This window comes from Antennarius striatus, chromosome 5 (genome assembly GCF_040054535.1).
Source record: "Antennarius striatus isolate MH-2024 chromosome 5, ASM4005453v1, whole genome shotgun sequence".
In the NCBI taxonomy this organism is placed as follows: domain Eukaryota; kingdom Metazoa; phylum Chordata; class Actinopteri; order Lophiiformes; family Antennariidae; genus Antennarius; species Antennarius striatus.
Window position 1 is genome coordinate 14,628,589 of NC_090780.1, and position 16,964 is coordinate 14,645,552.

At 38.4% G+C, this 16,964-nt stretch overlaps 1 protein-coding gene across 1 annotated transcript; it reads right to left on the reverse strand.

Annotated features, from left to right (window-relative positions):
• Positions 1-1,126: 1,126 nt before the first annotated feature.
• Positions 1,127-16,188, reverse strand: c1ql4b (complement component 1, q subcomponent-like 4b). The gene is made up of 3 exons (XM_068315692.1): positions 15,746-16,188; positions 13,929-15,291; positions 1,127-2,529 (listed from the first exon to the last, which is right to left on the reverse strand). The coding sequence occupies exons 2-3, from the start codon at positions 14,466-14,468 to the stop codon at positions 2,350-2,352; spliced, it is 720 nt and encodes a 239-aa protein (XP_068171793.1). The 5' UTR covers positions 14,469-15,291; positions 15,746-16,188; the 3' UTR covers positions 1,127-2,349.
• Between the last annotated feature and the right edge of the window lie 776 nt (positions 16,189-16,964).

Sequence of the window (16,964 nt, forward strand, 5' to 3'; positions counted from 1 at the left end):
GACAACAGGAAAGCTTTAATTAAGCTCACATTCTAGATGCTAGGCTAACTGGAAGGTATAGCTACCAACCCAACACACACCAAAGACAGCAGGGTCACCAGATCTGTCACAGACAAGTGGAGACCTCTTGCCAAGTACCATCAAAAATCAAAGCACAAATACCTCTGTTGTCAGCTGTGGCATTAGGTTGGTAGCAAGTTGTGCCTGCATGCAGGGGGACACCATCACACCAGCTGCTTGTTAAACATGCTGGATCATGGGTGGTTTTAGACCCTTTATATGGGAGGATGAAGCCCAAAACACTGCCTTGTGCTTCTCATGTAACTATGATTGGTGACAGTTCTGAGTTCAGAGGGCGAAGGCTCATGTGATGCTTGAGGTAAAAAGCAATGCTTTACTGATACTGAATGTTTTAAAAGTGAGTGTTGGTTCAAAAAAATGTTGGTTTCTAGGTTTGTGTGACTGAAACAGTGTCATTCATGTACTCAGTTTTAATCATGACTGAGACTCCTGGTGTGTTTGATGTGTGTTGACAAACCTTGAGCAGCATATTGAACACAGGTTTTGTCAAAAACAAAACTCATAATGCTCTGTCTGAAATTTGTCAAGTTTAGAATTCAAATTTGGAAATGATGATGTTATTTTATTTTATTTATTTATTTATGGGAGCATGTTCATGTTAACATCTTACCTGTCTTAGTCGGTTTAGCCAATAAATAACTATTTGGTATGGTCTTTAACTGAAAACTTATGGGCAGAACTCAGAAAATTTATTATTGATCATTTTATGAAAAAAAATTCTAAGAAAAAATTTGGTGTTTGGCTTCCATAAATATACTGCTGTATTGCAGATATTTTGTTCATTATCTCAGACGAGACAAATTTGTGAATGTTGGTGTCGAGAATTTTGAAACAGCATTCAATATATTTTATACAAAATACAAGGGCTTGGATCTCTGTAGGAGAAAAAAACCCTTTCAGTCTATCAGAAAAATGCAGTGGAACTAATTTGCTCACAGGGACTGGTTACTTTATTTTTTTTTTTTTTACACATTGAACTTGACTTATTGATCTAGTATTGCCTCTAGCTGATGATTGCATACCAGGTTGTATATATTCTGACCATAGAACCGACCCTGTGCAGGGGTACTTTCAATCGTCAATTTTTGTTGTTTACACATGGGTATCTGAAAAGCAATACCATGACAGATACTGTTGCCTTAAATTTGACTATTAGAATTAGCCGCTGTGTCTCATAAATTTATCCATGTTATGTGTCAGCTGGGGAATGAAGCATCCTTACATTTGGCTTATGTAGCTGGGTGGACAAAAAAAGTCTTTGAAACATAGGATTAGCAAAAGCTGTGTTCACCATGTCCTTTAAGTTTTTGAAAATACATTCACACACAAGTATGTTACCATTTTCCATGAACGACTCAGAAATGTGTGCTATTCTGACCTGATTTAAACTAAGACTAGGTTATTCATCAACCACTTCTTGTTCACTATTAGCAACCTTTTTTCGATACAAAGCTAATCACTTTTCCATAGCTTTTTAAAAAAACAGTTGAGTTTTTGAGTGTAACTTGTGCCAACAAAGCAAGCAAACATATTTCCCAAAAATAAAATAAATAAAATTCTGCAATCAATCTAGGAATATCAGATGAGGATATAAATGACGCTTCATCAGCAGAACATGGCAAAGCTTTGTTAAAAGCTTCAGTTCAGACACTGCATTACACAGAAATGTAACACTTTTACACCTCAACACGAACACACACACGTTTTCCCATGGGCATGAACACAGACATACAGTGCATCGCATTATGTTCATGGAAGTTGGCTGTATTGTCAGTTACAAGCAATAAACTCACGACTTTTCTCATTTGAAAATTCATCTCAGTGGAGACAAGAGGCTTCAGCAAGTACATTTGGATTCAGATACTACATTCAGAAATCTTTCAATCGATTCCAGACCGATGACCGGTCAACTTGTCTCAGCTGAACAACTGATAGAATAATTCAGCTCGTGTGTTTCTGTGTGTGTGAAGCCAATGTGTGCAAGTGAAATAGATATTAATTGTGTTTTAGCCATGCTTACACATACATTACATGGAACAGACTATTGTGTATTAGACGTGTTAATTAGATATTAATTGGTAATATATACAATATATTCATTTTTACATTAATTCTCTTCAGTATTTTTTAACTGTGATTGGATTATTACATGTTTTGTGTACTGAAATCACAAATCACATTATGGCAGCATAGTGTGTCAATGCAGAAAGTAGAGGAAACTTTTTTTGCTTGATTACAGATTGAGTACATATAAATATGAGTATACTGTCAGTCAGGGTAGATGAGAAAGCCAGAGAAGGTGCTGTATTTGTTGGTGTTTCCACCATGAACTTTGCCCCCGTCGAGCTGTACACACACTTCGTCCCCCACGTCCAGATGGAGAATGACACTGTTGGAGGCATAGTCGTAGTTCTGATCTGCATCTTGGGCTATTGCACTGGCCCTCACCTGAGATAGAGAAACAAAGAATTAACACAGAGAAAGTCAAAGATTGATAACATGGGTTATATTAATATTTAAACTGGGTAATTTGTGCCTTTATTGTAGAAATTATAGATAGAGAAGAGAGAAAAATATATATATACTAACTTTCAAGCAACAGCCCATTTCTGTTTAATCTCGTGTTTTGTACTACATACTAATAATTTTTAAATATTGTTGTCAATATCCCATCCACAACCAGGATGTTCAGTCAACATGGAGGAATATGAAGGTGACATTTTTATCTTGTTTCATTCTGCGATGTTGGTGTAATGTCAGCAGCACAGATGCCTTTCTGCCCACTGGTCAGATAGATGAGATGTGCAGTGATCTCTGGCCTCAAACCTCTGTCTGAGAGCACAACATTTATGAGACACCATCAATTTTTCCAGAGGATCGTTGCACTCAGATCTAATCCACCTGTTGCAGAACAGAGTCTGATGAGAATTGTAAGGATGGTATCAGGGAGAACATCAGTTCATTTGTCAAAGAATTACTGCAGACATACAAAGTGTTTGCAGTAATTGGTTGACATGATTCTATATAATTTGCTATAATCAAGTGCTCCATGTCACAATTAAATGTTCTGACTGCAAGAGATAAAGACTGCATAAATCATCAAAAAATGACTTTGAATGAACAACATTTTTACATATTCTCAAAAATAAGATGATTTAAGTAATCTAACCAAAGTCCGAACAAACAATGCCAATCAAAATAAGAAATAACTGTTTCGTGAAACTTTAGACTATTGCATTCAGGAATTATAAAACAGATGTTACATAAATTTAAAAAAAAACCCATTGTTGACATATTTTACAATATCAAAATATTGTTGTTATGTATAACATTTTGAAACTTTGATTTTGTTTAACCTCACAAATGTGTATGCTTACATGTGTACCGGTCTGCATTTGTGCGTGTGTGTGTGTGTGTGTGTGTGTGTGTGTGTGTGTGTGTGTGTGTGTGTGTGTGTGTGTGAGTGCGTGTGTGCATGTGTGTGTGCATGTACGTGTGTGTGTAAAATGATGGCTGGTGGTGAAATGGTTTTCCTTTTGTGACATACATTCATTCATTTTGCGTATGGCCTCATCTGCTTTTGCGGGTCAGGGTGGTTACTGTAGCCTAACCCAACAGACTATGGGCATGAGAATGGGAGACACTCTGGACATGTTGCCAGCGCATCACAAATATTTAACATTTGTAAATTTTGAAGTTCTGAATTTCTATAAAATTTCATTTTAAATTTTTGCAGTAATCCTTGTTAAAAATGTGTATAAACTGAGATAAACAAACAAACAAATGGCACCAGTGACATAATGTCCACTGACTCTTGTTGGTGGAATTAATATGATATTGCCATTATGAGCCTCATAAAGCTGGAATTAATGTCTGCCATATTTAAAACCAGCACGCAAAGGATGTATCATCTGTTTTGTAGACGCTGAACTGGGAGACTAACATGGTTCCAGAAAGTAATTTATTTCGATGAGTCATTATTCATTCTTTAATCTCTGTTTGGACAGGTTTATGTGAGTAAAGCCAAAAGATGTCGTCCACTGAACATTACGCTGGTAAGATGAAGTCGTTACATGTGGAGATTACTGTATATGTGGACAGATAACACAAATATCGTACCACTGAATCCAGATCAGGTGATGCTTTTAGATTCTATAATCCAGATCATAATGCTCTCATAACTCTTGCTTTTAAGTTCAGGTTTCAACATTAAATGGAAGAAAACAAGCAAGTATAGTTGCTCACTAGTGTTATGTTTTTTCCTTTTCAGATTTGCTTTCTTGGGTTAGCATAATCCAGTCTGACACAGGAGATGATACAGCCTGCATTTCAGTGTGGAGCTATTTATCATGTAGGTGTTTCGGTGCTTTGGTCCACTCTCATCCTATGCTCCAAATCTAAGCAAATTTTGCACTCAGTATGCAAATCTACATTTAATAAATTGCACTATCATCGGGTAAATAACCAACTATTCAAGCAGACAATCCATTTAATAGTAGAGAATAAGGAACACAAGCACATACATATTAATGCATGCAAATATGATACCCTCACTCCATCCTTGTCTACATTTGTGGGTCTTGGTCCGACTTGGGATATTGTCAATCATCTTCACCATCAGGCTTCCCAGATTCTCATGTGATCACTAAAACAAATTAAATAAGGCTGAACTGCCCATTTCTCCTCGTCCTCCATCCAGTAATGAGTTTTCCTACCTATTTCATTCATTCATCTTCCTATATTTCTCCATTGGTGCATTCTTCAGCATAGAGGAGGTGGACATTTTTCTTCCCATTCTTCAGACCGAAATGAATCAATACGTTTCTTTTCTTTAATTCATCTCACATCACTTCATTAATTGCTGTCTTTCCCACCACACCTCACGCCCCTTCCATCATCCCTCTCCCATTTGCAACTCCATCCCTTTCTCTTCATTCGGGAGCCATCTATCCATCTTTTTGTGTCCTTACACTTCAATGAGATGCAGGTCACGCACACGTTTTTTCTCCCTGCCATGGCAGTGTTGGCAGCAGCAACGACTAAGTGTGTCCCTGTCCAGTCTAAATCGGATTGATTAACAGCAGGCTGCTATGGCACATCTCCTGAGGACCCCTCCTCTCCCTCAACACCATCCCCTACACCTCCCTCTCACAACATCCTTCCCTCCTGCACAGATGCGCGAGGCGGGCTATACATGGCCTCAGGCGACGATAATTGGTAGTCGGACAGCCATGGCAGCTTCCAGCCTAATAGGTCCAACTCCTCAATAACACTATACAATCACAATAAATGGGGGCTCAGGATAGGGCACAGTGGTCAAATGGACCCATGAAATACTAGCAGGAGGTTAGGATAAGACAGTCCCACCCAACACTCATACAGATACATATACACATACAAAGACAATACCTCCACCACCACCCACAATCCCTCACTCCATTCTGGTAAGAGTGCTTCTCTGTCCTCCTTGTTTGTTTTTTTGCTCTTTTATTCATTTATTTTTTGCTGTTTTTTTATGAACGTCAAGTGAAAACCTGAAGAAAAAAAAACATGGCATATGAAGTTTTTTGTTTTTTCCCCCACCATTAGACTGTTTACTCTTTAGGGAATAAACCGCTCCCCTGTGGAGACCTTCTCGGTTTGTTTCAGTGAAAACATTACAGTAAAGTGATTCTGACATGTTGTACATCCAACATCTGTCCACAGAGCTGAATGGCAGGATTCCCCTGATGGTATTTCCAGCTGAGTTAGAAGCTGACAGGTTGCAGTAACTGGTAACGTCAGTATGAGATTGCAATTAAAGCTGTTTTCCCTGCCTACATATACATGAACAAAATCATTATAATCCCTCCAGTTATTGATTTAACTGCATGCTCCACACTAAGGGAAGTACTGCTCGACTGACGCACTAAACCTACACTGCTGCTGTTGAAAGTTCTTGGCAAAAGCGACTGAAGGATTTTCACATTGTCTCATTTAAATAGCTTTTAATACATGAACATCAGCTAATTATGAACGCCCGCCAAATGGCTTTGCATGATTGACTTCCTTATGGGTCATATTGGATTCCTTGCCTCGAATTGAACAGTGGAGATGTTGACATTTTAGGTGCTATTTATATGATTAACTCATGCTCATATTTTCCTATAACTTATACATCTATATCTATCTATCTATCTATCTATCTATCTATCTATCTATCTATCTATCTATCTATCTATCTATCTATCTATCTATCTATCTATCTATCTATCTATCTATCTATCTATCTATCTATCTATCTATCCCTATTTCCACAGTGGAATATGACTTAATCGTCACTTAAAAGTAACGACACACAAAAATGTTATTATTATTAGAATAAAAATAATAGTATACATTCTGTATGCTTTTGCAAGAAAAGACAAATGTTTATTAATTGAAGAGTATTTTTAAACAAATGAAGTGAACATACTGAACATATTGTACGTATATTGATCCTGATTGCGCATCAGCACGAACTGCCTAACAATACATAATTCATATAGCAGTTTGTGATTCATTGGAGTGTTGTCTTTTGCACATCGCATAAATCCATTGTGATTCAGGTATATTGTTTCCTTAAAATCTGTTAACGGCACAAATCGAAAATATTGAAAAATAAGTATTTTTAAAGAGCAGAAGTAAATAGGTAAAACTTATTTTTCAAAGTTCATGCTTCATCATTGTCAGTATCTAAACACTTCTTCATTCTCTATGGAATATATAATTTCTTGGGCTGAGCCAGAGCAGGTGAATTTGTAGAGCTTTGTAATACTGAAAACAGCAAAGATCAATGTGCAGGTTCAGTTGTCAGCAGCAATCACAGTGAAACCTTGTTGAAATAAAGTGGGCAGGAGGCACTGGGGCTTTGGGAGAGAAAACAACAGGGAGAGGCAAATCAGCATTATTGTCAACAACGGTGCAGATTGATAGTGACAAGGGAGTGAATTTCTGTTTGTTGGCACAATGCTGTTCTGACATGATCTACTGCAATTTGGAATGAGGAGACCCTCTGGATAAGAGACGATTACACCGCCTTCTTGCACAGATAGGGGCACCATTAAATGGGTCGGGTGAAACCAAAGGCTGGAGAAAAATAGAATGGGAGGATTTTAAGCATACAGTGGAAATAAGTCACTAACAGCGCTAAAGACCCATTAAAACCTGCATGTTCAGCTATGTGCCACTGATTTGTGTGACATATTGAAGAGCTTGAAGAATGTATTTCAAATTTAATATTAAACTGTTTATGGGGTATGAAATAAAGAAATATATGTTGTTAGAACAGAAATTTGGATGGTGCACAGACGGGTTAGCAGCTGCTGGCTCTCTTAACAGTCTCAGCATAGGTTTCACGTAAGAGAAAGAGCCAAAGTAGAAAGGGGCTTTGAATGATGGGAAGGGGGCCCGTCAGACCGCAAACTGATCAAGCATGTCTGCTTCAGAGGAAGTGGGGGTTGGGGTATAAATAAAGTGGGGGCTGCCCAAGTGGTGTGTTATTTTCAGTTTTGTTTTGTTTCATGCTGGTGCTTTGATTCCCTGGTAATAAAAATGACAGGATTCATTCACTGTGATGTACAGACCTCTCAGAGCAGCGCGAGGCGATTGAGACGGGGTCTCTTAAACTTACCTGAGGGACTTCTAGGGGTGAGCTGGGAGATAGACGAAGGGCAATTCAAATGGCCCTATTTGTAAAAGCTGCAGTGTTTTCTGTGTCTCCAGGCATGTGTACCAGCCTGAGGTATCCTTTCTCTATTATGCAGGTTGACACGTGACCCTGATACTGCACTGCAGACTTACACACTAATTGGCATGCTAGATGTTAAATTTTTTGCCACGACACCAAGACCCAAGGTGTCAAGGTGTTGATTAGAAAGTCTTTAATTGGCTCTAGACTGAAACCTTTGACGTGATGATCTAATTAGATACAAAAGGGGTTCTGTGACCAGTCCGTCCGCAGAGCATCAGTCTGTGCAATGCCTTGAATCAAAAGTTACTATTCTTTTAGGACGTGTTGTTTGTTGTCTTGCATTAACTGTGTTTAACATCTAAGCTCACAGAGAGAATAAATGCAGCATACATGGACACATTCTCATGTTAGGTTCCCTTTAAAAAAAATGCTAAGATTTGAATAATCTAATGCACAAATTCACCATTGTTTTTAGCACAGCTATAATTAAATGCTGCTGAAAAGACACAACATTCTGGTTCCTTGATGGGAGAAATAATGATACGGTTGGCAAACAGAAGGAAAGCACAACAAAGCCATGACAACCCACAGTAACAACCAGCCTACTTGTTTTAGCCAACAAAATATAATGGCCTCAGCCATTATAACAGAAACATATAGTCAAATAATGGTTGTGGAAGAACGTAAGCATTTTCACAGAAAAAAGAAAGAAGGGGAAACAAGGGAAGGTCGCAGGGTGTATGACAGGAACCCTTTTTCTCCAGAGGAAGAAAGGGTGGACTTTTATTCTTTATCCGAAAATGTTCCCATTATAATGCTACTGTCTGACACTAAACCAATGTACAGCACACAAAAATAATACTGATTATGTATTTCTGAAAATACACACACGCACGCACTCACGCACGCACGCACGCAGGCACACACACACACACACACACACACACACACACACACACACACACACACACACACACACACACAAACACGTAACTCCAAAAGCTAAAACTGAATAAATCTGAAACTGACTACTAGGCGCCATGGGTCTATACCGGCAAAATTCCAACATTAATTAGCAGCTTCCACCTTTTACAGAAGTCACATTATACCCATCTATCAAGGTAAGCTATTTCACTCCCCTAATGGAGTTCAAACTTGTCATTGCCACAACATTTAAGTGATATATTTATATCTCTAATTAGCTCTTGTATCATATTAGTTATTTTATGTGTACGGAGAAAAAGACTGGCTTTCAATTAAATGTTCATCATCACTGGGGAAAGAAGTTCAGATTAAAGCTAATGTCACTTAAATGTAATGCAGCCACAGTATGTTGTCGTTAACAGATGTCATTGAAACCATAGTGTGTGAAAATTATTTAGTTGACAGAAAAGATAATTAGTGGGAATGTAGTCAGAATACAGTGTGGATGATAAAAGTCTATTTGTGTGCCTGTGTGGGCGCCTGTGTGTGTGTGTGTGTGTGTGTGTGTGTGTGTGTGTGTGTGTGTGTGTGTGTGTGTGTGTGTGTGTGTGTGTGTGTGTGTGTGTGTGTGTGTGTGTGTGTGTGTGTGTGTGTGCCTTTATGTGTGGGTGGCTGGGGGTGGGGGCATTTCAGACTGACCAATGGACCCAGTTCTACCCAAATTTGACCACCTATTAATATTCATACTTCCACTCCATGCTCATCACTGTAAAGGGCAAAGTCCATATTGGTGGTGAATTATATATCCATTGAAAAGGTCATCTACCTCAACACCAATCTTTTGATAAGTTATGGGACACAAAGAGGGAAGATGGCTCCTTGCAGTGATTCAGCGAAGCAAAGTATAAACCTTGATTAACCAACAGTTACAACAAGGAGCCAGCAACATAAATCATATTTGTTCACTCACTGTACACTGATCATACATGTAGTTACGCAGATTCATCTCTTCTCCTTAACTCCCTCAACCCACACAGGATGCTCTCTTGTCGCCTTTCCTCTCATCCTCCTCTGTTCATTTACCTGTGAATATAGATCCATCCATCCATCTGTCCCTCTCTCTGTCTCTGTTAGCCACCATGTCCTGTTGGTCTAACGCTTCTCAGGATGTGTCTTATTCTCACCCGACTTTGACAAGACACTATCAACAGGCTGCATATCAGTCTGACAATTGTAGTGCACTCATGCAGATATGTGTCACACATGAACATCAGCAAATGTTAAAAAAAAAAAATTTATAGACAGGAAAAAATGTTATTTTTTGGGAATGACTTTCTTGGAAATACTGTATATTTAATGACTTTTAATGCCAATTTATTTCCAAGCTATTTAGTAAAGGAAAATAGTTGGTGGTGTTTTAAAATAAAAACCGGCCTTACTTACTTCAGCTGCATTTGTAGTAACAAAGGAAAGTTGGAAAAACAAAAATTAATCGCATTGCATACAGAGTGCACAGAGAGCAACTAAGTAGTGGAAAAACCAGTGAAGTTGTCAGTTTAGCAGCAAATTTTAAGTCAAGTTTTCACACGGACACAGCTTTTAATAAGCATACTGATTGGGTGGCCGACTCTTTGTTCTGTCAAGAACATTTCAACATTGAAGTGATGATTTATCATTGAAACATGATGTGATTTAGATTCTGCAACCAGCAATTTAGTGACTTGATGAGTGGAGTCAGTTGTAAAATCGTCAGCTGGCCCAAAACCAACTGAGACAAGTCGGATCACACTGTTGTACTTTCTCTGCAACATTCTGAAATGGTTTTATACAATTGTGAATCTTTGTTCCGAGCAAAACTTTAATCTTGGTGCCTGTGACATTAACAACTGCAAAGATAGTTACTGGTTTTTAATGGAGTATGTGTGAGCTCTACTCTCACACCGGATTCAACTTCTGGAGTGTTAATGATCGAATCACCACAGATAACATTAATATTTCAAGAAGCACTATTATGGCTGCTAATTGAAAATCACATATTCTATTTACATGTGTTCATGTGTTAAACAGAAGATGTAATGAGGACATATGAAAAACATGCTTAAAGGTACACAATTATAAATGTAAACACAGTGGATAATGTAGAAAATTATTTGTATTGTTGATTTCTCATTTAATTACATTTTAATAAGTGGCTGACTTTTTACAATTTCCAAGTAATCTATTCAACATTCATTTGTGAGCTTCTGAGACCCTGTTGATAACCTTTGGATGAGCCAAGCCAGTTGTTCTGCCTAGCTTGTTATTGTTAGATAAAATACACATGATTAACCTCAGACCTATTGTCACAGTAATGACAATAGTCTATCATGCTATTTCCTGTCTCTGTGCATTTTTCCATTGGCAAGTTTTTCAGTGTCATTCTCAAGGTATTTGTCATTGACTTAGCTTGTTCACGCTGCTACAAGAGCATTTGTCTATTAACAGAAAAAAAAACAGTGGGAGAAATGAAGCTGCGAGGTCAAGATCAGAAGTGAATTGGGTTAAATAATTTAGTTGATGGAAAAGATAATTAATGAGGAAGAAGTCAATATCAGGGTGGTCAATGGAAGTCTGTGTATAGTATACGAGAGACAAAAGGTGGAAGAGAGAAGATCTCATCGAAAGGATATGAAAGATTTAACAGCAGAGAAGACAGGAATGACACTGTCTGTGAAGGCATGCAACAATCCATGTCCCCCAATTATATTTGGCATTTAACAGTCTGCCCTCTTTGCTCCATGCGTTATGTGTATTCTGCAAAATCAATGAAAAAGGTAAAGGCTATTTTTATAGACTTACAATAAATATATGATATATTTTGAAAGTCTATAAAAAAACCAGGCATTATAAAACATATTTTTATACCCAACCTGACATTATGTCAATTTATTCATAGTTATAGAATTTGGTATTCCAATAAAATTTGGTGTTATTAAGTGTATAGGTCATGAACAAGGACTGTTTTTTGGTGCAGAAGCATAAATTTGAAATTAAATTTATTTTCAAACATAGTGACACATCCCAGTTTTGAACTTCTGAGTAACCATTATGTACAGCTAAATGTAAAGAAACACTCTTACAGTTTGACACCAGAGAACTCAATATTCTTCTCTTCAATCTGTTCACTGTTGTTTTTAAATACAGCACACACACACACAAAAAAAAAAGAGAGAGAAGGAACTGGGTGCTAAGGAAAGGCAAAATGTAAGTACACCACTTCAAAAGGATAGTAGCAGCTGCAACAATGTTGTCTTGAAAAAGATAGGTAGTGTTGTTTCCAACCTTGACAAACGGTGGGAAGGTTCTCACACAGATAGCTGAGGTGTAATATGAACTTCTGTGTGAAGTCCATTCCTGGTTGGCGATAACAAGCACCTTTCCATATGTCAGATGGTGTTACCATGGGAAAGAGACGAAGATTGCAGGACAGAACCCATTTGAAAACAATCAAAAGAAAACATATTTACTGTAACTGCAAAGCCCAGTGTCACAGGGTTTTTGTCACATCATATTTTCTATTTTTCCATCAACCATCAAATAAAATCCAAATATGCCATGTATTCAGGAGGAACAACTTCAATCTGGGCATTTTCACGTAAGTGACGGAGAACTCAGTGCAAACTGCTGAGTTTTCCCTTGTTGAATTCTTAGTGGCCCACTTACTGTGTTTACAGTGTTTAAAGGTAGAGATTCAGTAAAGCATTTCAGCGAACAGCAGACAAACAGGGTGAGCAGCATATTGCTGTCAGTTCATGTACCGTGTAAATTATGTGTAGAGGAACCACTGTTCTACCCCAGACACTCAGCCAAGTTTGACTTGACTTGTAACAATGAAAAGCACATTTTTTCCCTCTCTCTGGTAATCCCCAAGACATCACTCTTCTGTTGTGCAGCACACATATCAGAATCAGGGATCCTCACCAGAGTGAGGGCTTAGTACTTCAAGCTTGTCACGAATCTCCAGATGGAAGTATTCAGAGCTTTTTCCAGACATTTGCACTTGCTTATTTATTAGAAGTAAAGTCAGGGTTCCTCAGAGAACAGTAGCCAGCTGTTGCTTTTCGGCTTTGTTCCACCGAGACTTAGAGACTTGTTATCCTTTGTGATCGCTCAGCTGTCATTCTCTCTCTCTCTCTCTCTCTCTCTCTCTCTCTCTCTCTCTCTCTCTCTCTCTCTCTCTCCCTCTCTCTCTCTCTCTCTCAGCCATTGTACAATTGTACAAGTAATTACAGTTTTACATACAAAACAATTCCCACCTGTGTCTATAAATCCAGCCTTGATAGTGTATAATAATACTGTAAACTTCCTCCTTTTTTGTCATTCAAAATAAATCCATTTAAAAAAGAAAAGTTGATTTACACTATTATTCTCTCATTATTCTCTCTATCTATTATAAACATTTGCTTAATTTGTGCAACATTTAATTTAATATTTGTAATATTTCCCCCAAAAATAACACTCTAAATGCTCCATCGTGAAAAAGCGAATAAAAAAAACATTAAAAATTTAATTGCTCATGAACACAATACTAGCAATGCCTTTGCAATACACCAATTATAAACAGTCCAATAAACTCCACATTTTTAATGCCTTTAACCGTCAGCGTCGGATGCAACTGCGTCAGAGAGCTGCCGATTAGGGGGTCTATTAATATAAATTTGGTCTCAACATGGAACTTGATAACAGAAAATGTCTACAAGTGACATATGTTAACGTTAAAGTGGCAAAGCCTGTCAGAGTCTGCAGGAGTTCTCTCGTCCGTCAGAAAGGTGTGATGTGTATCGAGATGTGAGTGAGGAGGGTGAGGTGGATAAACAGGCCGACACTGGATGATCATCCTCTAACCTTTACCAAATCATTATGATAACCAGAATGCTGAACTTCTTCTGCAAGCAATTTCTGTAATTAAAATGTATTTATCCCCAAATGAAGCCCAAACCAACCAAGCCTCATTTATGGTGATGTCAGGTTAGAAAACTGTTTGTTTTTAGAATTTGTCGTGGTTTGTATTACCATATAATTATCCATTGTTTTTGGTGCACAGTGCTTCCTAATCAAACTGAGTGTGGACAAGATTTTCACCAGTTTTAGTGGATATGTTTCAGAGAACATTAAATTTTAGGGGAACAGTTCAAATACATTATCCTATCCCCCACCAACCCGACACACTCACCTGTCCGTTCTTCTTCAGGTCAGCCCACATACTTGTCCCATCGCCTCCTCTCATCAGCACATGGTAGGTGAAGTAGTAGATACCAGGCAAAGGGCAGGTGAACTTGCCAGTACTCGGCTCATAGTAGTTCCCTACATTGGTTACCACATCATCAAACTTCAGTATTTCACTCCCTTCATGTTGTTTCCGGAGTCCTGCATAAAAGGCAATCTTTGGACTATAGAAAGATGAGCCATAGCCACCAGGCCCAGGCCCTGGGGGACCAGGTGGCCCAGGCTTACCAGGCTCTCCAGGGGGGCCTTTAGGGCCTGGTGGACCAGGAAGTCCAGGGCTCCCTCTGAACCCCTGTTTTCCCCTGCGGTTTTGAAAATCAGGGGGTTGGGGAGAGACAGCTGTCAACTCTCCCTGTGGGGGGGTGAAAGTGTCGCATACCATCTTGCAGCTTCCAAGCATCTCATAATGAGTGCCCCCTCCTCCAGACCCTCCCCCCTTAGTGGTGTGGACCAATAGGGGAATGGCCACCAGGAGGACCAGAACCATGGCCACACCAACTCCTGCCCCGATGACACGTTTTTTACGACTGAGTCGGGAAACGGCCAGCGTGAGGAAGTCCTCCTCCGCCTTAGCTGGGACGGTTGTGCCAGCCAGGCTGAATTCTGGGTAGAAAGTGACTACTAGATTGAGAGGTTGCTGGACCAAAATATGAGATTGTGTGGGATAGAGAAAAGAAAGACGAGGTTATTTTAGGAGCAGGGTTACAAAAACTAAGAAGTAAAATCAGATGTCAAGGAGAGAAAGGCAAATTTGTTTTTCCATTACTTTGTTACGTATGTCTGTTTTATTTTTATTTTTTTGTCTGATGGCTTTTAACTAATCTAAAGAGAATGCAACATTGAAAGAATGAAAACATACATTAAATATCCTAAATGTCTTTGTCAAAAATCAATATGAAAGCCAAGGTGTTGGATTTCTTTTTTAAAGCAGCTTTGTGGTTGTACTGTCAGGTGGGATCTACAGAATTCCCACTGGAGTTCATCTCACCCACCACATACGTGGAAAGGAGCTTTACTTGCCCGTCCAAAAATGAGTAGAGAAGACCAAAGGAACCATTTAGTCTCTGCTCTTTCCTTCCTTTCAACCTGCTTGTCTTTTTGTTGACAGCTCACGCTTTTTTCAACATATATGTTTTTTAAAGAGGAAGGATTAGATTGATCTCAATAGTGTACTCCAGTCAGTGTACACATTTGGTACAGGCCATAAATAGACAAATCCTGAGGAAAGGGCCAACAAAATTGCATTTAATGTGGAAAATCTTGGTTTAAAGGCAAACCAGATGAAGCATGGACCATCTTATCACAGCAATCTAGAAAGAAAGAAACAAAAAAAACACACACACACAAAACTAAATTAGCAATTGTAGCCTAAATAAAGTTTGTTGTAATGCTTATTTGAATTTTAGAATGAACAGAAGAAATTAAAAAGAAAGCATTTCAAAATTATGACAAAAGATAAACCACAAGCAGATAATTCAGAATGATAGAATAAGTCGATTCCAGTATCTTTATCATTGCATTACTGCTGAGCTTCTTCGTAATCTTTCAAATGAACTCACAGATATATCAGATTTGATTACAAGCATTATCAAATTATTATGCTGATAACTTGAGGAAATTACTTAAATATCCATTTATTGGCCCAATCTAATTGAAATACTCTTGAATTGGAGAACTGCATTTTTTTTTTAAAAATCCGAGCAAAATATAATTATAAAGAAAACTTTATTATTATAAAAGTCGACAGAGAAGAAATCATCTTACCTGGTCTTTCTCTTTTTTTCTTTTCCTCTGTTTTCTGGTCTTTGTTTCTGCAGTTTAGACGGAAACGCTGCAGGAAAACTGCCCCAGGACCGTCGTAAAATTCTTCATCTATCTAAACGCATTCCCCGCATTGGGTGAAATTGCTTTACGGTGAAAAACTCAAAGTCACACAAATGTGTGAAATTACTGCATGTGATCCACCGCTCCGGTGAGGTGACAGGTCAGCACCGTCCAAAAACGCCCGAGGCTGCGCTCACAGGTAGTCCAAGCAGACATGGAGGAACTAAATAAAGCGCAATAATATAATAATCCAAACTTGTCCCCTACTGAAAATGCATATTTTGACGAGTTACTTTGGCCGACTTTCGTCGAGAGTAATTCCGCCGCAGAGCGACTTTATTCGCAGAGCAACAGTTCACTCACTTGTTGTATTTTCCGTCCTGCTTTTCTCTCCTCAGCATCTGCGGAGCCTCCCGCCCGCTCCCCCCGCCCGCTCCGCGCTCCGCGCTCCGGAACGCGCGCCCACGTACGCGCACGCGCACCCCCCACCCCCCTCCCCACCGGTCCCTCACCTCACTCGCCATGTGACCTTTTCTCGAATCAAATGACTACATCTGTTTACGGTTTAATGAACAATTGTTACCGCTGGAGATCACTTTCACTTAGGCGTTGTTTACAACCGAGGTTATGATATTTATGTTTTTAAAGCGTTCAGTCGCTCGTTAATAAAGTGGTAAACACAGTTTTTTCATGATTGTAACACTGTTGGAGTAAATGACCACTCATAAATGAAAAAAAAAAAAATGTTGAAAAGGTTTATCTAAAGTCAGCTTGATATCTGTAGTACACTATTTACAGTCTACCTAAAATACAACTTCAGCTAATTGAGTTAATTTCTAACCTCGACTGTTAAACAGAACCAACAACAGTCAATAGTACAATACAATAGTCTTTGTATTGTATTTCTACCCCATTTTCAAAGTGTTGTGTTTAACTATTTAAGTATGATATTCTTAATTTAATTTCTATTACTCCTTATTAATTAAAACATTCCAGTTTTCGTGTTCATATTGAGTTATTTAACACTTAATCTATTAATAATACTTGATTGTGAAGCTCTTTGAATTGCATGTCTTGTATTAAAGTTGTTATTTGTACACTCTAACTATTAATACATATTATTACGGTAATTTTGAAGTTCTTCGATAGATTTACACTG

Coding starts and splice junctions, on each gene's coding strand:
- c1ql4b (XM_068315692.1), bottom strand. CDS start 14,468: ATGGTTCTGGTCCTCCTGGTGGCCATTCCCCTATTGGTCCACACCACT. Junction 2,530..13,928: donor ACCTGAAGAAGAACGGACAG/GTGAGTGTGTCG, acceptor TCTCTATCTCAG/GTGAGGGCCAGTGCAATAGC.